General features: G+C 39.0%; 1 protein-coding gene across 1 annotated transcript in view; it reads left to right on the top strand.

Annotated features, from left to right (window-relative positions):
- ZNF532 (zinc finger protein 532) overlaps positions 1-22,163 on the top strand; it is a 43,744-nt gene extending 21,581 nt beyond the window's left edge. Inside the window, 5 exon segments of the mRNA XM_009323050.1 lie at positions 5,567-5,729; positions 9,468-9,746; positions 16,037-16,149; positions 17,912-18,059; positions 19,859-22,163. Coding sequence (XP_009321325.1) covers positions 5,567-5,729; positions 9,468-9,746; positions 16,037-16,149; positions 17,912-18,059; positions 19,859-20,353 — 1,198 coding nt within the window. The 3' untranslated portion in view covers positions 20,354-22,163.
- The last annotated feature ends 3,232 nt before the right edge of the window (positions 22,164-25,395 follow it).

Below are 25,395 nucleotides of genomic sequence, written 5' to 3'. Positions count from 1 at the left end.
CAGGCTGCCCAGGGAAGTGGTTGAGTCACCATCCCTGGAGGTATTTAAAAGACGGGTAGATGAGGTGCTTAGGGACATGGTTTAGTGGGCATGGTGGTGTTGGGTCAACGGTTGGACTCGATGATCTTAGAGGTCTTTTCCAACCTTAATGATTCTATGATTAGATGTTGTTGAACTCTACATGGCCATGGAGCCTGGCTTCTAGCTGTTCCTCTGGGCGTCACAGAGGTGCAGCCGAAAATAAGGCCCAGTGTGTCAGCACATCAGGGCGGCTGAGGAAGACTTATTACTTCTGTCCTGTAAGTGGGCTGAGGCCAGTCCGGTCCTGAGGGACTCTTTACTTGTTCACACTTTTTTGTTTACAGGAATTGGGCTCACTGGGTAAATGGCTGTGTGCCTCTGGCATTTACTGGAACTGTGTGATTTACAATTGCATTACAAATTGTTGTTTCAGAACAGATACAGTAAACTATCTGGTGTATGAAAAATGAAGTTTATGTGCAGTGATTCTCAGTGGGATGAAATTAGATTATTTTAATATAGGGAAATGGATGGCTGTCTTCTCTTTCAACTTTGTGAAGCTCTCTCCTGTAGTATACCTAAGATGCGACACGGTTTTTATGGGAAACCAAAGCTTATATGTGTTTTTCTTTTTTCAGTAAAGAGTGTAACTTCATAGAAACGGCACTAAGATATTTTTCATGGCTGATCTCTTTCTGGATATTGGAGAAATTCTTGTTTATCAAGCCAGATTATGGATATATACTGTACTATTGGTACAAAGTATATTACCCCACAAGTACCATTTTTTTAGAGAAAAAAAAATATGGGAGGGAGAAATACCATACTCTGGTGCAGAAGCTTTCAAAACACTAAACATCTTTTATGTGATATGAAAGTATTTTCCAGTGAGGTAACATCTATATTTATTATAAGATAATATATGAATTTGTTAACCTTTTTTTTGAAAAGTGAAAAAGTGCATGTACCATGCCTATTTTGGTGTGTACTGTGGGGCAGGAGCAGTTACTGAGTAACCACTCCGGTGGTGTGATTGCAGTTGAACTGCTTGCCTTACTCAAGTGTCTTGTTGAATTGAGGTGGTTGTAAATTATGTCCTGACTAAGCATAACTGCCTTTAAGCTTTGGACAGGGTTTTAAGCTGTTACATGTTAAATACTGACTACTTCAATTATAGAACAAACCAGCATACTCAGTTGCATGTGTTTAGGGTTGAAAATCATGCTTTTGAATGTGACTGAAAGAAATACTCGAAGTGGGTATAGTCGCAACTCGATACTATTAGGTACGTTGGTATGAATTTAACCAAGTACAGTCTTTTCTCAGAGACCTGTCTGAAATCTGGATCTCTACCAGATAGTTCTTTTGCTTCTGTGAAAACAGAGTAAAGTCTTTTAGCTTACATAGAAAATATATGTTCAGCTCTTCCTGGTTTTAGAGAGATATAATTTTATATGTGATAAATTCAGAAAGATGTCAGATTTTTTTGTAGTAGATTCACTTTCTCCTGTCAGTGCTCGTGAGTGCTGCATTACCCAGGGGTGTGGTCATTAAGGGCTTGGGAAGAGCATTGCCAGCAGGTCGAGGGAGGTGATCCTTCCCCTTTGCTCAGTGCTGCTGGGGCAGTGCTGCAGTACTGGACCCGGAGCTGGGTCCCCAGTGTGAGAGAGACATGGACATACTGGAGCAAGTCCAGCAAAGGGACATTTAAGATGAATAAGGGAATGGAGCATCTCTCATGTGGGGAGAGGCTGAGGGCACTGGGACTGTTCAGCCTGGAGAGGAGAAGGCTCAGGAGGACCTTACTGATGTGTATAAATACCATATGGGAAGGCACAAAGAAGAGGGAGCCAAACTCTTCTCCGTGGTGCCCAGAGACAGTACAAGAGGCGACGGGCACAAACTGAAACACATGAATTTCCACCTGAACACAAGAAGTCACTTTTTTACTGTGAGGGTGGTCAAACACTGGAACAGGTTGCCCAAAGGCTGTGGAGTCTCAGTCTGTGGAGACATTCAAAACCCAACTGGACATGGTCCTGGGCAGCCTGCTCTGGCTGACCCTGCTTGAGCAGGGATTGGACTAGGTGACCTCAAGAGCTCCCTTCCAACCTCAGCGATTCTGTAGTCTTCTGTTCTTTACTTCTTTTGCTTCTGTGAAAACAGAGTAAAGTCTTTTAGCTTACATAGAAAATATATGTTCAGCTCTTCCTGTTTTTAGAGAGATATAATTTTATATGTGATAAATTCAGAAAGAAGGTCATCCAGTAAACTTCTTACTTTATACAATAAGAGCATATAGTAGATCATAGTTTATTTGATTAAATTATGTAACCCTGCGATGATAAATTTATATACTACAGACCTGAAATCATTCCAGCTGAGATCACTGTCTAGTTCCACCACAGATGACAAAGCAGGTTTTCTACTTTGTTGTGTCTAATTTTATTTGAAAGATATGGTTCTAATAGAAATACACATCATGAAATAATCAGGGAATTATTTTTAATTCTGCCAGTCTTTATTTACATCTTGCTAACCTGGAACAATGTAACTTTACTCATCTCTCTTTAGCGATGGGATCGACTACTCGGCAACAGGCACCAAAATGCTGGGATTCTGGATGTTAGCAGTGGTATGTGAGCAATGAACCAGAAGGGTGAAAATCACCCTGCCAGGGACAAGGCTGTGATAGTCTTGTGCCTCAGCTTGTTTGCCTGCTTAGTTAGTAATCAAGATTGATGCTTCCTGACTTTTGGACAAAGTTGCTGATGGAGATGTAAGACAGTGTTATAAGAGACAGGACATAAGGGACAGAAGAAAAATATTTGGTGCCCCAGGATTAGGGAATGCGTGTGGTTAGTACCAGCTCTCTAGCTTGTGACATTACAAGCAGATTCACTACAGAACTGCAGCAAGTACTTTTCTGAGGAAACTGGTTTTTTTTTCTTGGATGGAGTGAAGAGGGCTGACAGTAAAATCACTGCTTTAAATTATCTCTAGCTGCTCTGCTGAGATGGGACCAAGATGCTGGAGCATGCTTAGATGCTCAGTAGCTTTATGTGCTGTGGCCAAGGGAAATGATCCTTTGCATAGTGAATCCTTTGGCTGTTTCTACCCTTAGAGCTTAAACAGTGAATCCCACAGAGTGTGCCTGTAATAGCACTGTGCCTGGAGAAGGTTCACGTTCTCTCTGTTTCTGTCTGTGTGCAATTCAGCTGGCCTGCTGGGGTGGTGATCCATTGACTTTTTTCCCGAGAAGTTGTCTCTTATGATCTCAGTTAAAACTATTAGTAAGATACGTGGGTTTATATTGATGTGAGGTACATGAGGTGAAACTGCATTTTACGAACCTGGGGTTTCTTTCTTAACAATTATTATCAAGAAACATGTCCTATTTCTGGCAAGATCTTTAACACCTTTCATATGGGAATTATCCAGGAAGTTAGGATTCTGAAGGGATATAGATCAGTAATAATGTGGCAAACTAAAATACTTGTTTTGAATAATGTTTAAGAAGCTTTTATGAACAGTAGTGTGGGGGGGTCAGAGGATGGGGAGGGGGCTCCCCTTTCTAAGTACTCCATGCTTACTAGGTGAACCTCGCAGGTGTATGTTCTGCTGTGCCTGTGCAGAGTATGTCATCCCATGCAGAGGGTTCACCACAGAAAGCAGTACAATAGTATGTAGGTCATCAGAGGATGCTGTGTGAATGAATAAATTTATCTTAGCATATGTAAGAAACTGGGACCGCTTGATATACAATAGAAATAATATTTTTCACAGTTAATATGATTAAGTGTACTATTTTTCATTATTTCAAATATTTGGACTCACTGAATGGCTTGGACATTGAAGCAATGTCCCTGTTCTTATCTCAAAACACAGCGCAGAGTGGTCTTTAGAGCTCTTGAAAAAGGTACTATTGATGGTAATTGCTTAGAGGGATATAGAAAGGACTTGTAACATTTATGTGGATAATGAGAAAATTCAGCATTCTAGCAAGCAGGGTTTGTTTTTTCTTTTTTTTTTTAATGAAAAGTCATTCTTTAGGACAGAGATCAACGTCTAATTGATGGAATTAGGAAGACTGCTTTTGCAGAGGAAGTGTCTGTCATTGTACTGAGGACCTGTTGTTTGGTTTCTTTTATTTTAGCTGAACTTTTCTGAAGTACTACCACTACTGATAGCTAATGGATTAGATTTCTCTCTCATCTGATGATCTATGGCAAATTTCGTTGTTACTTTTCTTTCACGTGTCATTTCTTTTCATTCATTTTCCAAGTTAAAAAAAAGTATGGTGTTTCTGAAAGAATAGAATTATTTACTATTTATAAGCAGATACGTTAAAGGGTTGCAGTTTGAATGGCTAATCTTGTTACTCACCTTTAGTTGCCAGGGAAATCATTCTTAATATAATCAAACATGCAGATAAGCAAAAACAACAAGCAAAGTATCAAGTAAATAATTACATAGAATGCAATTTAAACTATACTTTTCATTATAAAATCATCAGCAAAATGAAACAAGCTTCAAACTATTGTCATGTAGTAGTTGTTGCAGCATTTAGATCAGAGGATTATGTTTCTGGTTTCCCTATATTTTTTGTCTGTTGGACAGACACTTGATAAGAATCTGCTAAAAATACAACTATTTTCAGATTGTTTAATAACTTTCCTAGGATTTTGGGATACAGAATTTTGGCTATCATATTCATTTTCAGGGACTATGGTTTTAGTGTCAAGTACTTATCTAGTTCTTTGTTAATTAGTGTATCTATTTCTAAAGCACTTTTGAAATTATATTAATAGATGCATTGCTTCACCAGTTACACAGCTACTAAAACATAAATAGCTTTTGTTATAATTTTGATTAGAATATTGCCTATCAGAATGGGAGATTTAGGTAACTAATTTCAAAAGTCACATATGCTCTGAGAGAGGAAGTTGTGGTTTTGGTGGTGTCTCTACATTGCTTCAATAGACAGATTCTTAAAGGCATGTAATTGCAAAACAGGGAAATACCATCCTGTGAAGTTTCAGCTTCAGAGCATTAACAGAGTCTAGGGTTGGCATTCAGGAGGTTGAAAACCATATACATTGCCAAAAATAAATTTATCTTGAAGTATATTACCAATTATGATCAAATCAATCACTTCCTTGAAACATAATGCCTTTACAACCTGAAACAGGTATATTGTCCTTTAGTTATAATGTGAGTTCAGAAACTGAAGACACTTAACTTTCAGAGTATCCTAAGCAGATGTTGGTGTTATATATGTAACTGGCATATGCTGTTGTTTTCTGGATTCTTGTTTGCACTTTTTAATTTTTTTTTTTATTTTTGTGTTTTTTTTCTACTGCTCCCATATTTTGAAATTGGAGGATGTTTGGAATTAGTTTAATTTTAACTTTTTTCAGGCAGTGTGAAATGATTGCTTAAACATGTCAAGTCTTATCTCTGCTGAGGAAAAAAGTTAACATCATGATTCTTGCAAATAGATCATCAACATGACTGACGTTGTTTATTGTACTTCTGTTTTTAGAATAATATATAAATGCTCTATGTGTGACACTGTGTTTACTCTACAACCTTTGCTCTATCGCCACTTTGATCAGCACATTGAAAACCAGAAGGTGTCTGTTTTCAAGTGTCCAGACTGTTCTCTTCTATATGCACAGAAACAGCTTATGATGGATCATATCAAGGTGTGTAGGCATCTTCTCTTGTTTCGTTCGTAGATACCATTTGTCATGCAATATATGCTGTGAGAAAATACTGTAAAAAGGTACAGAATAACAAGAAGACTGCTGAAAGAGAGAGATGTTAATAATTCCAAAAGAGTAATCTGTGAATAATGTTCTCAAATGTTAAAATGTTGTATTTTGTATCATCTTCAGTGTATCTATGATGTAATCACTAACTCCGTTTTTCTATATGAATGTTGATTTTGGTATACCAGGAATATCTCAGTGCATTGCATTCAATAGGTCATTTTATCAAAATAATAATGGGTATAGTGAAGTAAGTTAGCCCAATCTTAATAAGTATTGAGCCTTATTTACAGTATTCTAAGTATTATTCCAGTTGTTAGGAGTTGAGAATGCTGAGTACATTTTAAAATCAAACCTTTGATGTTCAGAACTCACCGGTAGGAACCAGTATGTTTCTTGAATAGATGTAGAGGTTATTTGTGTGTGTGTTTACATATGAACATGAACACATGCATGCTTTGAAAAAAATTGAAGTGGATTTTCTCATAAATACCCTTATAACTGAAGAAGATTTACTGTCATCCTTGCAAATCACGTTATTAAGAATCAGCAGTCCCCTGACTATAATTTGTTAGCTGTCTATTTTAAATATGCTGTGTTACCTTCTTTTATATATAGCAAATCTGTTAGCAGTGCTGTAATTCCTTATGCCTTATTAACATGATCTGGTGCCTGGTAACAGCTGAAGTTATTTACACCATTGCAAAGTATTGCAATCCAGAATGGTAGCACTTAATTCAGTGGGTTTCTCTTGCAGTGACACATAGACTTAGTAAAATTTGTATACAGAATAGTGGAAAACCAGACATCTTTCTTGTCTGCTAAAACCATCTTTTTGCATTTTAGTCTCAACTATGTCACTTGTAACCTCAGAAATCTTGAAGTTGTATTGAAAACAAGTCTTGAAAAAACAGTTGGTCTTAAAGCCAATCTTAAACTTGAGGATGAGATAGGGAAGGGCTGACCCAAGATGTTCAGAAATACTGGAAGGACTGGATATTTTCTTTGTTTCTGAACTAGTTCATGTTTACTGTAAGAATCGTCTTACGTTTATGCCAGATATCTTAAATGGTCCTCTCATACAGCAATGCAAAGTCCTATTTTCTATTTCCCTTGATCTACTTGTATTGCTTATTTTTTTTAAGTAAACAGGCAAATTCCATATATTGCACTGTATGTCTTATTTATGTAATTAGTTTTTCTTGACTCGGGTATTATTGTAAAAGTATTGTTATAACTGTACGTAACTACTTCTTTAAGACCTGAAAACAACTATTTTAGGAGCATGATCTGACTGTAGTTAGGGCCAAAAGCTATTCTTACATAAATTAGGGTTGCTCAGCATCTCTCATTATAAAGTTATTCTCAGTTACTTACGATTTGGGCACTATTTAACGCTTTCGGCTTTAGTGTTCCATGCCAGTGTTTGTACTTTCAACCTGTGTTTTTTTAGCATGTTTCACTATAAATGATTCAGACATTTTTGAGAATAAAATTAGAGGATTAGAACATACATGTGCAGTAACAGTATGACTGCTTTTATTCAGAATTGCTAGAGCTTTTACATTTAGGATGTGTGTATAGTAGTAGGGACAGCAGCAGAAAAGTATAAATTGGACTTCAGTTAAGGGGGAATTAATAACACAGTAACGGTATAGATAAAAACAGAAAAGGACTCGGGGAGAGGATGAGTGCCAGACAAGGGCAGAGCTCAGCCCAGCTGCACAAAAAGTAATTGGTATGGCTAGACATAAACCATCAAGGCAGAGAAGACCTATATGAAAATAGAACAGAAAGGGATAGAAAGAAGCTCAGAAGAAGTTTATTTAAAGCTACAAAAATAACCTAGAATAATTCCTGCAGATGTGAATGTTTCTTGTTGGCAAAATGTATGTCTCACTTTCCTGTAGCAAGAAAATTTCTAACAGCCAGTGAGAACAGGTGGTGAAGGTCTGGACTAGAGGTGTAACACTCCCCATTCTGCTGGTGATATGTGCTTGTGATCACTGTGACTCCATGTTATGCTTTAATGCTTTTTGTTTATTTTCAAATAAAAAATTAAATTTCAAGTATTGTATTTAAAAGACATTTAGAAAGTTGAGCACTAACATTTTACATGCTGACAAGTTAAGCTGGGATGGAATCTCCAGGTCAATCTTCAGTTGCCTGAAAAGTATAGCAACCTCCTTCTCCCCTACCCCGTGCTTCTTTCTTCTTGTCCTGGTGCAATGGGATACTGAAGGCAACTTCCTCCTTTTCTACCCAACTTCAGTTTGTTCTTAGAGGTAGTCAGTTGGTCCTGTGTACTTTGCTTTTTAATAACATTTTAGTTTTTTAAATTACTGGCTTTTCTTTTAAAAGTTGTTAAATAGAAGAACATGTTCCACAGATCAGGTTGATATTTGCTGTAGAGCCAGCGGGTAGTCCCAAAAGCCACAGGATTTATAAAAGAACTTCATACTGAAGTATTATACTGGAGTATCAGATTTGTATTCTTATATTTTCAGAATCAATAATGTATTGAATGTTTTTTTTGTTTCTGAGATTACCTGTAGGAAAAATAATTATGTTTGGGATGGCTAGACACATCATCCAGGAGAGTTACAATAAAGGTCAGTAGGTGAGATGATTAGAACACTGTCATTGTAAAGGGCAAGTCTTTAGATGTGAAAGAGACCTTGGTAGTGGATCCACGTTCAGCAGTATGTTAAGTCTGGGCTGCAGTCATCTTTGTTGGCCCAGAAGCCTGCTGACTCATTCCTGTTGTGTCCATGTTCATATATGAAACTCAGACACACAGCTGAAGCCCAGGTCTTCCTGAACTAGTCATCTTTTTGGTAGGCTGAGGTATCACACCAGCATATGACACTGGCTCCAGAAATTGGGGAAGGAGGAGGTGGAGTTCTTCCCTTCTTACTCATTGTTTACTTAAAGTCTAGAAATAAATCAGTGAGGAAGGGTCACTACCTGAGAGCTGCAGGCTGCTTGAGAGACGCTTGTTACACACCTCTTGGCTGTCCCCTGGTCTTGGGGACCCCGTTAGCCCTGCACACCTTCGCTTCTAAGGACTGTTAGCAATGTAGCCCTAAGTTAGGGTGCTCATAACGTGAGCATGGAGTAAGACGGGGCTTAACTCAGCCTCAACATAAAATATTAATATAGCCTAAACAATATAGTTGCCTGATCTTTCCAGAGTTGCCTTTTCTTGTCTTATTTACCAATGTGCCAAGCCAAAATTTGTCAGTAAAAACCTTTCCTTCTTGGAAATCTCTAGTCACGTAGTTTGAAACGGAGATGCTCAATTAATATGTTAGGTAAGTAAAGCGAGAAATTAAACTTAACTTAAAGTACTTCTTGAGCCCTTTTTTCCTCCCTATTAAACAACAGTTTAAACTTAACCTACAAAGTCTTTCTTTTTTGTGAAAATATCTAGCCACTGAAGAAAACTTCTCTTTAGCTACAGATGGTGTTTCTTAGTGTTGTTGGCTAGTTTCTCTTTATGCCCGGCCTTGCCTTTACTTAATCATGTTTCTTTAAGTTAAGAATGTGATCTAATAATAGTATGACAAAGAAGTAAATGAAGACTTTTGATTCAGAGGGTCTTTGCATTTTGTCAATACAACTGTATACATCTATGTTAGTTTTGTACTTTTTTTTTCTCTTTTATTGCAGTCTATGCATGGAACTTTGAAAAGTGTTGAGGGGCCACCAAACCTGGGGATAAATCTGCCTCTCAGTACTAAACCCACAACTCAGAACTCAGCCAGTCACAACAAAGAGGACACAAAATCTGTCAACGGAACAGAAAAGTTGGAGAAGAAATCTCCTTCTCCCATAAAGAAAGCAGAGCCTAAAAAAGTCGCTAATCCTGGCTGGACGTGTTGGGAGTGTGATAGGCTCTTCACTCAGAGAGACGTTTACATCTCTCACATGAGGAAAGAACATGGAAAGGTAAATGAATAATATTCAATTACAAAAAAGTGAATTAAACCTGCAATATGAAGCCATTTTTTTCCAAATTCAGTTGTGTTTTTGCAAATAATTCCTTTAATTCCATTATTGTTTTTCTTTGTTCTTATATCTATTTCATCTTTCTTTCTTTGGCTGCTTACTTTTTGTCATTTTCTACATAGTTCTACTGAGAAAATCCACACACTCTTACTTAATTGTAGGCTTGTTCATCCAGTACCAAAATCTCTTCAAGATGGGAAGAGTGAAAGGTGTTCCAGTATTTCATCCAAGTCATCTAATCTGATCCAGGTTCTCATTTCTTCCTTTGTGCCCTCTCAGTTCCCTCTCTTTCTTGAAAATTCATTAATTGTTAGACTCAGGGAATGGAGTCTTGTTTTATTGGTCCAGTGAGTGCCAAACAGCATTTCATTTTAAAGGTAGACTCACTCTAAGGTCGAGCCATTGCTCAAATCTTACACTTGTAGGTTTAGCCAACAAGTAAGCTGAGTTGAACAAGTTGAATTTTGTATTTAAAGCAGCTGGATTTGAGATAGCTTACTTAAAATGGATTGAAAGTGAAATATGGGAATGCTGTGTTCTCAAGTCAGCAGAAGGACAGCTTGATGTCCTTGCTGCATCCCATAGCTTTTCCAAATAAATGAAATGAAAAAGACTGGCAGGTAGGCAATAGTGAAACTGATCCTAAGATGGAACCTTCTTAGCTGCATTTGAGACAGACTGTAGCAAGCTCCAGCCCGATGCTGACACATAGCAGTCATCTGCTATCCAGTCCTGTCCTTCACTGTGTGCTAGTGAAAATGGTCTGATTCTTTCCTCAGTTGGGAAGCAGGGAATTAAACTAATGTACTGTGCTAATGTAAGAGCAGAACTGGAAGGGATAACAGACTTATTTTGTCTAAGTGGAGAATAATCATCCTGAGTGAAAATCTGTAGTTTTCAGGATGCTAATATGCTATAATAAATGATAGCACATTTCCAAAGGTTTCTGTATCCCTTCAAATTACAGTGCTTATCTCTAAAGCTGTTGTGCAAATTATTTTATTCTGTTTATAAACATTTTATGGAAAAGCTGAAAATGCCAGACTACTGAGTGTCATCTCTAATTTTCTTATGACAACTTCAAGCAAATAGCACCCAAGCCTGACTGACAGAAGACTATTTCTATGTTTCTTCCTGCCTTCAGTAACTCCCACTCCATTCTTTCAGCCTTCCTGCTGTAGAGTCCTGTAGCTACGTTGCCAGTCCCCCTTGGAACGAAACACACAGAACCAAAGGATTATGATTCACAGAACTACATTTTCTTTTACCTGGCTCTCCTTTTACAGCTTGAGGGCATGAAAAGTAGACAAACAGCTGAGATCATGTGGTCTCTATTTGATTTCTCCATTTGCTTTAAAAGACCATTTTTGCATTTCTGTCCATTTCTGTCCATTGAAAATAAAATCCCTTCCAGACCTCTCGAAATTTTCAGTAATTGTTAGCTTTCAAAATGACTATATTCAAAAATCTTATAAAAACAGATGACAGCAAACTTTTTAGCAGGGCCTGTTGCGACAGGACAAGGGGGAATGGCTTTAAACTAAAGGGGGGTAGATTTAGACTAGATATAAGGAAGAAATTTTTTACGCTGCGGGTGGTGAAACACTGGCACAGGTTGCCCAGAGAGGGGGTGGATGCCCCATCCCTGGAAACATTCCAGGTCAGGGTGGACGGGGCTCTGAGCAACCTGATCTCGTTGAAGATGTCCCTGCCCACGGCAGGGGGGGTGGACTAGATGACCTTTAGATGTCCCTTCCACCCCAAACTATTCTATGATTCTATAAAGTCACAGAAGAACTGTTAATTACTTCAGTTTCAAGCCTAGCAGGTATATTCCTGACACTTCTGCTAGGTAGTGTCTATAAAGAAATTCCATAAAATCTGTTACAGTCCCTGTGGCATGCCTATGCACTGAATACTTGTTTCTGATCCTGTAACGCTCACACAATCATAGCTTAATTTTCTGTCAAAATCAGTCTCTTTAGCAGCATATAAACTGTTGGTCCACTCTGTTTTGCCTGTTAGTCCAAATATTAACTCATCAGTGCTTTTACCAGCAAACAGAAATAAGTTTAAGACCAGATGCATTTTACATTGATGCAATTCTTAAAAACAAAACAACACAACCTCCCTATGAAACTGTCACTTCAGAGCGAACTAGAGAATGGTATCTCTGATCACATCTACAGCAAAGTGACAGAAGGCATGTAAAATAAGGTTAGTAACACATTGATAATCCTTCTAAATATTAGCTTTAAATATGTATCTGTCTATCTCTGATGTTTAATAAGAACGTGCCATGTTACCTCAAGAACAGCCCTTATTATGAAATATTAGATAATTGTTGCACTCAAATACTGGCCTAAAGGCCTGTTTCATTGCTTACATTTATGTGCTATTTTTTATCCCTATTCAAGGGATAAAAAACACGGAGGCATATATATATTAAAACACGGGAATAACACGGGAGGCATATATATTTAAAATGAATAGGGATACAACTCCATGTCTTTCAGAAATGGATGATAAAGACCAGTTGCTACGTTCCTTCCAGACCTCTTGAAATTTTCGGTAATTGTTAGCTTTCAAAATGACTATATTCAAAAACTAAACTTTTATGGATACATTTTATTGTAGAGAGACTAGAAATGAGCATAAGATAACCAAGTATGTGATATGGGTCTAATAAAAAATGTAATTAGTTTATAGTCTGTTTTTCTTAAGAATTATAGATGTGGGTTAAATGCTCTAAAATGATCTATGCAGAATGTTTGTTAAAAACTTTAAATAAGATATTCACAAAGTCCATTGTCATGTAAGGTATTTGAAGAGAACTAGTTTCAAACTTCTAATTGCTGCTTTCGCAGGATCAGAGTGAAAGTCTGGAGCTGTAACCCTTCTTAGCTGATCCCAGGCTGGATTATTCAGAGGTATTCATAGGAGAGGTATTGCCATGTATATCCTCTTTGGACAGATTCTTGAGTTTCCAGACCTTATTGGGAAATGTCTACACAGACAGATAGATTCTGTATCCTCTTCCTGAGCTGGTTGAAGGTAAGCCAGCTGTAAGGTAGGAAAATTTGTAGCCAAATTTGTGACTCTCTGACTGATCTTAAAAGTGCTGTTTAAAAAAAAAAAAAAAAAAAAAAGTTACTAGCCCAGACAAAGGGTAGTTCTAACAAGTCCGTACAACTCCTGGCTTGAAACTGGATCATGTATGTCCGCACTCAGCCAGGTAGACATACACTGAGCTTCCTAGGACTTGTGTGTAAGTGTGTTTCTATGAAAGGACAGATGTTTTCTAAGCAGGAATTGCTTTAGCAATTCTGACTTGCTGTGCATCTAATTGAACATCCTCTTTCTTCCTGTAAAGACAAGATACTGTACAACAGGTCCTGCTGCACCTAATTACAGAACTAATTTTTTAGTTCTTTTGGTTTTGGCTGCCATTGCAGAAACTAATGCATCCAAAATCCTATTTGGGTCTCTATCCAGAATCTTCCCAACAAATTTAGAACACGTGTGGTGTCATGGATGGTTACCCCAAGTAGTGCCCCTGGTGCTCTGAGAGGGACTGGGTCCAACCGAGCACAATCCTCGTGCTGCTTTTCTGACTAGGCACTTGATGCATCTACGCTGTGCAGTGGCCTCAGCAAAGATACATGGGCTGCCTTGGTTGAGCTTGTATGTTTGTACAGCATGGTGCAGGGCTGTTTCTTGATAGAAGCCCTAATATGACTTCACATTTTACTTTATTTTATAAATTCTTCCCAGAGCATTGCAGTCATAAGCATGCTGCAAAACCATACTGCAAAATGTACTGATTAATGCATTAGCATTAATGAGTATGCACTACATGTAAACACTGTCAGGTTTTCTCCTTTAACAATTAAGAGCGAAATATGTTATTTCCTTTTATTTTAATTGGCCTTTAAACGTGAAAAAGAAGTCTAGGTTGAACAGTACTGCGCCTCTAACAGCATTATTTTGACTAGCCCCAGTAAAATTACCGTATCGTGTTTCTTAATGGGCTGCTTCACATTTGCATGAATGACCTTTCAAAACTGCTTTTCTTTCCTTCCCCCACACTCCATGTGATTTTGGTCTTGATAGGAAAAGGTCTCTCATCTCACTGTAAAAGCTCTTACTCCTTTAGCCATTCCAGACATCACTTTTTGCTGTGTACAAGCCTTCTACCATTCACTCCAAACTTTGCAGTGAATGATAATTTTTGGTAATGACATCACCTCTGTAGATCTCCACTGGCTTGTCTGTAGCTGTTCCTGAGCAATGTAGCCATTAGGGAGAATATGAACATCAATATAAAGTTCAGCACTCAGAGCACAAATATAAGATGGATGTTTTTCAGTTCCTTAAGCATTTCTGTATGGCTTGAGCTTGTTAGTACTTAGGACTGAGAATTCTTTTTTTTTATTATTGTTATTACTGGTTAATTTTAGGCACCAGAGAATGACTTACGTCATATTAAAATGTCCATGTGGATTATTGTGCATCTCCATGGTTTAGGAATTTGTCACTTCCTCAGACGGTAAGAATAAGTGAGCCAAACCCTTTACATTATTACATGAAGAAGATCTTTGCTATTGAGTGCTTTGGAACACGGGGACAGGTCTTGGGTGGATTCTCCAGAAGAGTCAAGAAGGGTCCCATTTCAAGTGTTGATCCAAGTCTTTTGCTCAGTGGCCTCAGTTGGAATAGTAGAATAAAATTATATTACTTGTTTTTTTTTCAGTTTCCCAGTAAATGCAGGAAAGAGAATGTTATTGACACTATGAAGGAAAACTATGATCGCTGCTAGAGCAGGAAAAAGTAATCCAATGAACGTGATTTTCCTTCTAGATACTTGACTGACTGTATGAAACTGTCCATTCCTTTACTTGTACCTGACTAGCAGGCATGAGCCCTCCCTCAGACTGGAACACTTGAAATCTGGGTCCATGCGATCCGGATTTCTTTTGGGAGGTTCCAATAAAATCCATTTCTTTTTCAGACCCAGGACACGTTGATTCTGGCAGGAATCATTATACTGAGTGATGAGTGTGGGATCCTGGTCCTGACTGGATTTTTGAAAAGTAAACTGGAAAAAGTTTACTTTTTTACAAAAGTTTTGAAAAGTTAAAAAAAAAGTTTTGAAAAGTAAACTGGGCATGGTGGTGTTGGGTTGACAGTTGGACTCGATGATCTTAGAGGACTTTTCCAACCTTGATTCTGTGATTCTATGAAAAGTAATCTGGAAAGGTCTTCAATTAGATTTGTTTGGTCAGTGTTTGCATTTAATTTCCAAAATGTTGTTTCGATTTGCTTGTTACTGCAAAAACAGCAAAAATTATAGATAAGAGCTTGAATAATCTAGTTACCTGTGAAATGAAGCAGGAAATCTGATTGGGAATATTCCCATTTCCTTACTGCAGCTACTCAGGTTGATATGATGTGCCCTTTGAACTGAATTCTAGGGCTGATGGAATTTAAGGGATAGGACCATGTCATTCATTCATTCTTGGGGCTTGTATAGTCCACAGTTTTGGAGATGTTATTTCTTCAGGTACTAGAGCTCCTGTGGCCATGTTCAGCTGGAATGACATAGATGGAGACCACTCCATCCTTTTCAGCTTCCTTCCTTTTCTTTCTCTTTCCACTCTAATATAACTGTAATATAAAACCCACAGAATTCCCCAAACAGATGTCCCTCAAGTTGGCATCAGACCATACCTCTCATTTCTTCCTGACTTTTCTGAGCCCTGTTAGTGTTCGTGATGTTTTGCTTTTGTCCTTATTATGTGCTCTTCACCCCTCCTTGTAGGTGACTGATAAGCTCTCTCAATCAGCAAATGCAGACGTTATTTGGTGATGGGAAGGGAAAGGTTACTTTATAGTGACAGCAAATCTCTCACTGTACTGCCTTTACTGATCCAGAAATAATCCACTGATCTTCCTTGCTTCTTTGGTGGAAGAAATTCACTTCATCCACAGTCTGTGACACTGGTTTACAACTGGTGATAGATGTGTGTGTAACTCATGCTGGCCGCACTGCTTTGAAAGAAGTCCAGGTCTTCTGACTTCTGCAGTGTTGCTGTAGGAGTGGTGTGTACTTGAAGATATAGTACCAGACACTGGTAAGTGATGTTTCTTTCCGATTATTAAAAGGTTCAAGACATGCACTACTTTCACTGAGCATTTTTAATTAATGTATTTTTCTTCTTTTTTTGAAGCAAATGAAGAAACATCCATGTCGACAATGTGACAAATCTTTCAGTTCATCCCACAGTTTATGTCGTCACAATCGTATCAAGCACAAAGGCATTAGGAAGGTTTATACGTGCTCGTAAGTTCTACTTTTATTTATTTAGAAACAGAATACAAACCAACTAAAAACATTGTTAGTTGGATTTCTTTTCTTGATTGTATGAAAGCCAGTGTCCCATTCATTCGAGTGAATCAGGTATTTAGATACATAGACAGGCCAAACTATTTAGGCTATCCTGCATGCATAAAATGTAGCAGGCTACTGAGAATGCATGTACATGAAGTCTGCTGTCTTTTAGGGGCTTTGGCAAGCAAATCTGAAACTTTACTGAGCTGAGAGTTTGCATGGCTGATAGTTCTACAGAGGTGAACTTGGTTTTCAATAGTCTCTCAAATATACAGCCCACTCTTCTAATCTACAAAAGCTAGTATTTGTAGTATTTTTCTCATACATAAAATAGTGTGTAATATCTAAAAATCCTTAGCGATGTTTAAGTGGCTGGAGAGACGATACATAATTTAATAGAAAAATCCATGTCCATCAGATAAGATATATAAAACAAACTTTCTGTTGTATCTCTTCATTCGTAGTTTTGTATGTGTTTGCATGCTGTGGAACCGAGTTTGAAGGGTCTGAAAAGGAAGCTGCAAGCAGCAGCCATTCTCTGTGGCTGAGATCTTACCAGTCCCTTCCCTGCCGTAGTATGATCTCTGCTTTGTTACGGAAAGCACAAGGCCTACACGGCCCAGTGGTGTGAAAACTTGAGACTGCCATGCATAGTGTTCCAACAAAGTGCTTTATAACCTCCTGACTCCCTGCACCGTGTTTGCCTGACACAACCCATGCATCAGATTGTTTCTACTGTACGGTTAATTTGTACTTCAACCTACATGAGCTGGCTAGCCTAGACACTATTTCTCTCGGTATATGACAAGCAGCGAATGCCTGTTTTTTGCATACCCTTGGAGCAGAAAGCTTATTGTGGTTCTCTGTTTTAATTTCAGAATGCCCACAGTACTGTCTTTTTTTCTTTTTCTTTTTTTTTTTTAATAAAGTTAAATGAAACAGCATTTAAAAAGTTAAAACCTTAGGAGGGAGACTTAGAGTATTACAGTTTTAACTTCTCCCCTAGAACAAGAACTCTCCCCTAGAGTTCTTGTTTGGCCATCCCTCCTCCAGACACCTGTACAATATGTTACAACATTGGAGCTCAGAAGAAGTACACTGCCCAAAAGCACATGAGAAGTTTAGAAGTGATGCAGTTGGTTCTGTGTGGGAGAACAAACCACAGATTGTGAAAGACAAGTTTGTTCTGCTGGTTAGTTTGAGGTTGGAAAGGGAGCTGAGAAGGAATTACTAGTTCCAAGGAGATAAAGTATTTGGATTTGAATGCAGAATTAAGTGTCATTTGGAGCTAGCATTCATCCTACATGGAAGGTGATTGCTTTCCCTATGAAATTTAAATTAAGGAGAACTTGGGAAAGTGTCTAATAGAATGTACAGTTTGGTGATGTTAGCAGAGGTCTAAGAAACAAACTTGGATGTGCCCAGGTTTTATTCTGACTCACACTTTGTACCATTTTGGATATTATCTTCAGAGAACTTCTCATTTGCTCTGAATATAAATTGCTCAAACATTTCTAGTTTTATTTTGTAATTATGCTCATTTTCTTATAATACTTACCTGTGCAATTGATTGGAAAAATATTGTCGCTATCTTTAATAGATTGTACTCTAGTCTGGAATTATTTACTAGTCCTATTTATATTCTTCAGAATACTATGACTTATTGTTATGCGTGACATTTGAATCTGTGCCTGTCTGCTTTGTGTTTATGTAGGCACTGCCCAGATTCAAGACGTACTTTTACCAAGCGGTTAATGTTGGAAAAACATATTCAGTTGATGCATGGCATTAAAGACCCTGATGTGAAAGAAATGACTGAATCAACCAATATGGAAGAAAGGGAAGTAAAAGAAGACACAAAGGTAATCACTTAGAAGATTCATTCAGTCACTGAGAGTGAATTTTTTTGTGGGTATACATTCAGGGTCTTTAAATAGATGCAGATATTTTGATCCCATAAAAGTCTGATCGTCTGTGAAGTAGAGCCCAAAAAATGTCTCAAAGGTTCCTGCAACAAATTCTGACATGCTTGAACTAGAACATGTTTTTGGAAAGACTTTCTGTTTGGTTTGATCACTGAATGATGGAGAATATAACTGACCCCTTAGTGGTTTGCTTTAAGAGCACCTTTCAAATCCTCTGCAACCAGGTCCTCTTATAGCTGTAGAAAAGCTACAGGTTACGTAGAAGCAATATGACCTTCTTCCAAATATCCAGCCTTGAGCTTATTTGATATAAATTTTCCAGTGAAACTGCTTTCAATCTGATGATTGAAATACAGTAAGATCTCCTGCTGTACTTGGCGTTGGTGCGGACTCACCTGGAGTACTGTGTGCAGTTCTGGCCCCACCATTTAAGAAGGATGTTAAGGTCCTTGAATGCATCCAGAGGAGGGCAGCAAAACTGGTTTGGAGTAAAGCTGGTTTGGAGTAAAGGCAGCTGGAGGGGCGACCTCATTGCTCTCTGCAGCTTCCTGAAGAGGTGCTGAGGTCTTCTCCCTGGGATCCAGTGATTGGACACATGGAAATGGCTCAGAGCTGCGCCAGGGGAGGTTCAGACTTGAAATTAGGAAACATTTCTTTATCGGGAGGGTGGTCAAACACTGGAACAGGCTTCCTGGAGAGATGGTCGATGCCCCATGCCTGTCAGTGCCTTAGAAAGAGGCATTTGGACAATGCCCTTAACAGCATGCTTTTAACTTTTGGTCAGCCCTGAAGTGGTCAGGCAATTGGACTAGATGATTGTTGTAGGTCCCTTCCAACTGAAATATTCTATTCTATTCTTCTATTGATGATGAGTGTTAGGAGCAAAGCAAAAATAAGATGACAGCGCTATTCAAAGACTTGGTATATGCAGAGATTAACAACATTTTTAAAGTGTTTTGGGTGCTGTATGATAAAGAATTTCGCCTGTGACGGCATGTCCAAAGCTGACAGCAGAGACGCAAACATATCTGTTTTTTAAAATGTACTATTGTCCTTTACATGACTCTCTTTCAGCCCAACATATTGTCTTCTTATTTAAGTGTTGAAAATATGGCAGCTGTATACATTGTCTTCATAAACATCATGGAGCATTTCTGAGCTACATAGGATGCAGAGGATTCTTGAGGAATATTCATGTCAGAAGACTAACAAGGAGAATATAAAAAATTATCATTTTAGTTAGTTTAAAAAATGTGCATGTTGATTCACCCTTTGGCAATGTGTTACTTTGGTTACTAACAATCAGGAGATAATCCATCAAGTCAAATTTCAGGCATGAAATAATATTAAGTAATTAAAATGGAGTTCCAGAAGGTAGTACTTAAAAGTTCCTAGATTGATATTCTACATTCTGTACACAATTGAAGTCTCTCGTTGGTGTGTACTTGGATGCAGTTACGCTGGCAAATATTTATTCAAGTTTATACAGTGTATTAGATACTGTAGCTCTGTCAGAGGTGACAAAGCAAATCTTATGTGCAATTTACAGTAAAGAAAACCCCTAGTTTTCCAACATGCACAACATATATTTGCTTGTGTTATTTCAAATATTGTATTTATCAAAGTTGTACTGGAATCTACCAAGGGAAAGTTTTTGAAGTTTGCAAGTCACAAATAGTTATGAAAAGAACTGCATATTTATGCTTACATGATACACCATTTATGGCTTTTTTTAGGTTCCTAGTCCAAAGCGTAAATTGGAAGAACCTGTACTGGAATTCAGGCCTCCACGAGGTGCAATCACTCAGCCATTGAAGAAGCTAAAGATAAATGTTTTTAAAGTTCACAAGTGTGCTGTTTGTGGCTTTACAACAGAAAATCTTCTCCAGTTTCATGAACATATTCCTCAGCATAAATCTGATGGCTCTTCATACCAATGCAGGGAATGTGGACTCTGCTACACATCTCATGTGTCCCTGTCCAGACATCTCTTCATTGTACATAAGCTGAAGGAGCCTCAGCCAGTATCAAAACAAAATGGGTCTGGGGAGGATAATCAGCAAGAAAATAAACCCAATCATGAGGATGAATCATCTGACAGTATGGCATCAGACAGAAGATGCAAAGTGTGTGCAAAGACTTTTGAAACTGAAGCGGCCTTAAACACTCATATGAGAACACATGGCATGGCCTTCATTAAGTCAAAAAGAATGAGTTCAGCTGAAAAGTGATCAGATTATTTGGGACGCAGAAATCTCTCTCCACATTGGAATACTAATGACATTTTTGCTACAGAAAGTTCAAGGTATAATAGTGTTAACAGTACTGTTCAGGCTGTTGCAATATATTCTGCATAAAAGTGTCCCCTTCACCTCATTGTCTATACCCTCAAAACCATTGAAGCAGTATTTGAGTTGAAAAGAGTTTGTATATATTTAAACTAATAACTTTTATACTCTTTGTTATGTGTTTGTATTGGTATCTAGTGGGAAATTTACGTTTTTCTGTTTTGTTTCTGTTTTTTTTCTAGTAAGTTTCTTTAAAACAGAGTTCTGAATGCTGGGGCAGTTCCTTTGGTTCTCTTAAACTGTTTCTTATTTGAATGCTTCTGAAAGAAGCTAATGGAAGTGCATCAGAAGGCAGCGCTTGGAGGGGAGTGAGGAGGGGAAGCAAGCTAAGGGAAGATTTTAGATTCTAAGAACTTGTGCTTCTAAATGTCTAAGGAAGCTTTTAAACTTTCTCTTAAAAAATATATATTAAAAAAAAAAAAAGAAGAAAAAGTACCACTGCATAAGTAAAATGCAGTGCTGGTTTTAGGTGGCAACACCAAAACAGGTGCAGACCCCCTAGAATGATAAAGTACTTTTGAAAAGTATAATTGCACAACTCTATGTATCATGAAGTGATTTTTTTAGGCCATCAGGTGCTTGTGATCAAAGCTCAAATTGTTACAAAAGGGCTGGGCTGCTCTGGATTTAACAAATAAGATGTAATTAGAGGAATAGGTTTATACTGATGATGTTTTTTGTCATGTAATTTATTAAACATTATATAGAAGTGAGTACACAGCATTATGTATTTTCCTTTATTTCTGGTTATTGAAAGAAAATAGTTAACCCTTGCTACAGGGGTTGGTGTTTCCCAGCTCTGTATGCTAATGCCAAATGTTCTGGTGCTCAGTGTTACATACAACCACAACTGTCAAGAAGCTAACACACCAGCCTACGTAAGTATAATTGGGGCTTTCAGCTTTAGCACAGGCCATATGAAGCTAGTTCAGCCATTTCAAACTTGTATCTAGTATCACTAGCTACGCTTTCACAAAGTACAGAAAGGTACCATACTGTCCCTTTCATATATAGTTCTCTGTGAGAGTTATATTTTTGGTTTGTTTTTGCATTTTATACCTTGTATGTATCCCTAAAAAAAAAATTTTGTACCTTTTTTTAAAACAAATTGTGTATATATAGATAGCTGCATGATATACAGTAGTAATTGTTTGGTTTCTTAAAAGTCTTGCTGCTGTCAGATGTTACTATACACTATGTCCATTACAACTGTATTAAACACATTTCATATGTAAATAAATGTGGAGCATTTTGCCCCTAAAGATTTGTGAGATTCTGTTATTTATCATTAAATTTTAACAGTTTTAAAAATGGAAGTGTTTGAAAAAATATGGATCCTTCTCAGCCACCTCTGTAAAACTTCTTAATCACTCTGGAAATTGTGTATCGGATACATTAGTTCTGCTTTCTCTCTTCATCCTCATTCTTAAATTGGTTCGTTGGTAAATGCTTGTTATCCCATTTATATTACTCGCATATTGAGTGGTTATGAGGTACTTCATCCTAAAACATACAGCTGGCGTCGCAGGATCTTAGCGTGTAATGTACACTGGCCATCACTGCCCTTTCCATTAAGTGTATACCTCTTTAACACTTGTTTGTTGATGTGCACTGTCAACTGTACAACAAATGAGTTATCACTATGCAGAATGGTGTTTTGTATACAGTGAACAGATAATAAAAGTTAAATTTTCACAGCCATTATTAATACTTTTGTTTATTTTCCCGTTTCACTGTCTTGCACCTGCAAGGGATGCTGTGAACCAGTAACTGATGTCATTGTTGGTGCTGCCAAGAGGCAAAACGCTAAAAGTTACTGACAAGCCATCTGAAAGCTGTTGGGCACGACGTGAAATCACTCCGTGGCCACAGCGCACTTCCCAGGTCAGATGTGCGCAGTGCAAGGTCCCACACTGCCTTTGCCCCCATGACTGGCACGACGTGTCCACGTGGGAGTTCATTTTGCCACAGCCATTAAGTGGAGCTCAGCTACCTAGCAGTAGGCCTTATTCAGTTTTAATTGGAAGATTGATTTAACTCTCCTAGTGATCTCTTGAAAAGTTTAAGGGATAGTGGGTCTTGAACTGCCTCATAATCTCTAGACCCATTTCTGTGTCAGAGTTTATATACACTTGAGTATGGCAGGAAAGTGTAACTTTTCTTCCAGGTAAATGGTTCCTTTTGACAGGCAGAAATCCACTCAACTAGGTGAAAGGGGGAGGAGCTCTTCTGAGGACCATGGCTTTTTCCAAACACCAGACCTCCAAAAATAAAGATGAAAAAAAAGATTTAGTGGGACAATTAATATCATAATGTTTCTCACCTAGCATTTCTTGCCTAGTCCTCCAGATGTTGGGGATTTTCCTTCTGTTACCTTCTGAGTAATTCAAGATTCCTGGATATTAGTAATAAAAAAGGCCTGTTGGGTACCTCTCTCTCTTTCCAGGGCCGATTTCCAGTGTCCAAGCATTACTCCAGGAGTGATGGTTCTGCTGGTTCCCTTTTGAGATTCTTCTGCTTGGAAGTTGGTCTTGTCCAAGCAGAGATTTCCTGGTAATGACTAACCTGTTTGTTTATTGCTATTTTACTTGATCTTGGGCAAAGAAAGTTTCACATTTTATTTGGCTGACCCTTTCAGAAATTACGGCTCCTTTGCTGTGCAAAACCCCTCAGTGTAAGTTTGTCACGGTCCTAAGTGTGCTGGTCTCATCTCCCTGCCCATCCAGCTCTCAGGGGACATCCGTGCTTATCAGATGGAAAAGTAAAAGCAAGTAGTGGCCCCAAATACAGCACAGGCACATTGGAAGTGTAGTACCTTATTAATGAACTAATTTTTTACTGACTTGGAGGGTGGCTAGTCACTGGCCCTCTCTGTATCCAGCTGCTGGTTCAGTGAAGGTTTCACTTCCTCTGCTGGAGGAGAGGCTGAGCAGAGTCTCACTGCTGAGCAGGGGGGTAATGCCACCGTCCTTGCTGCAAGGCATGTGTTCATACAGAAGGGATTTTGAGGGACAACATGGTGCAATATAGCCAGCAAGGGTGGCACAGAGAAGGGAAAGACTAAGAGAAATTTTCTGTGCATTTGCATACCAATCAACCAGCAGCAAGTAGCTGGGCACAGCTGCAGCACACTGGGAACCTGAGAAGAGCTGCTGGAGAGCTACGGTAAAGGGAACAAAAAGAAATTAATCTGTGGCCTCTCCTCCTTTTCCATCCCAGCTGTTCGCTTGTGCCGGCAGAAAAGGGAGTAGCTGTAACCATAAAAGCAGACTGGCTTCCAAGGCTTCTGCTGGGGCACAGCCTGAGCAATGACATTCACAGCTACTGTTCAAATTAAAGCAACTTCAGCTCAGTGTATGTTTGCTGTGAGTTCAGGGTGTTCCCCTCAAGAGCAGAAAGCAAGCCCTAAATTACGAGTTCTCTGGAGAGGCTCCCAAAACGTGGGAATGGGAGGAAGGACAGAAGCGATAGGAAGGCAAATCTCCTTCACAGCATGCAGCAGGACCCCCATCAAGGGCAGCTCATTATACCTGGTCCTCTGCAACAAGCAAACCCAAACCACTAGTCCCAGCTGCAGCCAGGCTCCAGCACAGAAACCAGGCACGCCTAAGCAGCGAGCAAATAGGGCTGGGAGCCGTGGGGAGGCCAACACTGATGCAGTGGCCACCCGCTTTCGGGAGCTTCCCAATTCCAAGCATGCTCAAGGCACCGAGCCTCCTTTGCCGCTGCAAGTACCCCAGGGACCCTGGAAGACGGAGCACCCTCCGATCTGCACTGTGTATGTGGAGCTAGAAGTCTGGCAGGCCTTCCTAACAGGAAGATGGTTTCCTGAAGACCAGGAGGTGAACAGCACGTTGTAAAGCAACATGAGACACCAGTGAAAAGGCAAAAATCTCAGTTTGCATGCCTACAGGCATTATTTCCTCTTGTAAATGATAAAATATTTAAACATTTTTACGTGAGATCTGACATTTGAATTGTTTGCTTTTAATTAATGTTGTGACACTGACAGTCAATTACAACGATGACATTAATACTTCTCTTTTCTACACCTTCTTTCCTCTGAGGATTTAACAATAATGGATTAAACCTCATAAAACCTCACTGTGAGGTAGGAAAGAGATCATTTAACCTCCACTGTTTTGCAGTCACTCTTTTGGTTGAACACAGAGGTACTTAACATTGCACATTAACTCTAGCAAGCAGATTAGAACAGAAATTAATTAAGGCTTCAGGGAGCATTTAGGCAGGCAGAACAAAGCGTCAGTGTCAGGTCTGGGGTTAACATGTGGCTGCTTCACTCTATTCACCCTGTACAAACACAGGGATTTCTGATGTCCATGGAGGCAGTGCCTGACAGGTATATATGTATATATATGTATCTCATCCCGTTGTGTGTCTTCCCATTGAATCCCTTCTGCTCTTCAGCGAGGTAGAGAGTTCACTGAGCCCTCTTCCCAAGTATCCAGCTACAGAGAAACTGCCTGACCAGGACTGCAACCACCCGTTCGGGAACGTAGTGACTATTCAGCTGGAGCTGCGCTCCTCAGGGCCACAGCCAGGCCCACCTCTCCAGCTCAGATTCAGCTGCCTGAAGTGTGGGCACCCAGTGGGTCCTGACAGCGCCAGGCAGCACCCGCAGCCAGGCCAAGCGGGCTGGGTGCGGCGGATGGCAGGGCTGAGCTGGGCAGGGGCAGGCATGCCCAGCTGGAGGGCAACAGCCAGTGCCTGCCCTGGACCGGAGACAGCCATCAGCACAGCCCCTGCACAACAAGGCTCGGACCCGCCTGCCAGCAAAGCCTAAATAAAACTAATTTTTCACCTGCTAATATTGGTTAACACTGGCAGTGCTAAATGGTCAAACGTGCTCCCATTTAGCTGACTGAAGTGTGCTTTACTGTATAAAAGCAAAGCTTTCAAGAGTG

Source organism: Pygoscelis adeliae, unplaced genomic scaffold (genome assembly GCF_000699105.1).
Source record: "Pygoscelis adeliae isolate BGI_AS28 unplaced genomic scaffold, ASM69910v1 Scaffold174, whole genome shotgun sequence".
NCBI classification, from domain to species: domain Eukaryota; kingdom Metazoa; phylum Chordata; class Aves; order Sphenisciformes; family Spheniscidae; genus Pygoscelis; species Pygoscelis adeliae.
The sequence above is the reverse complement of the archived record's forward strand: the minus strand, read 5'-3'. Positions and strand labels throughout refer to the sequence as shown.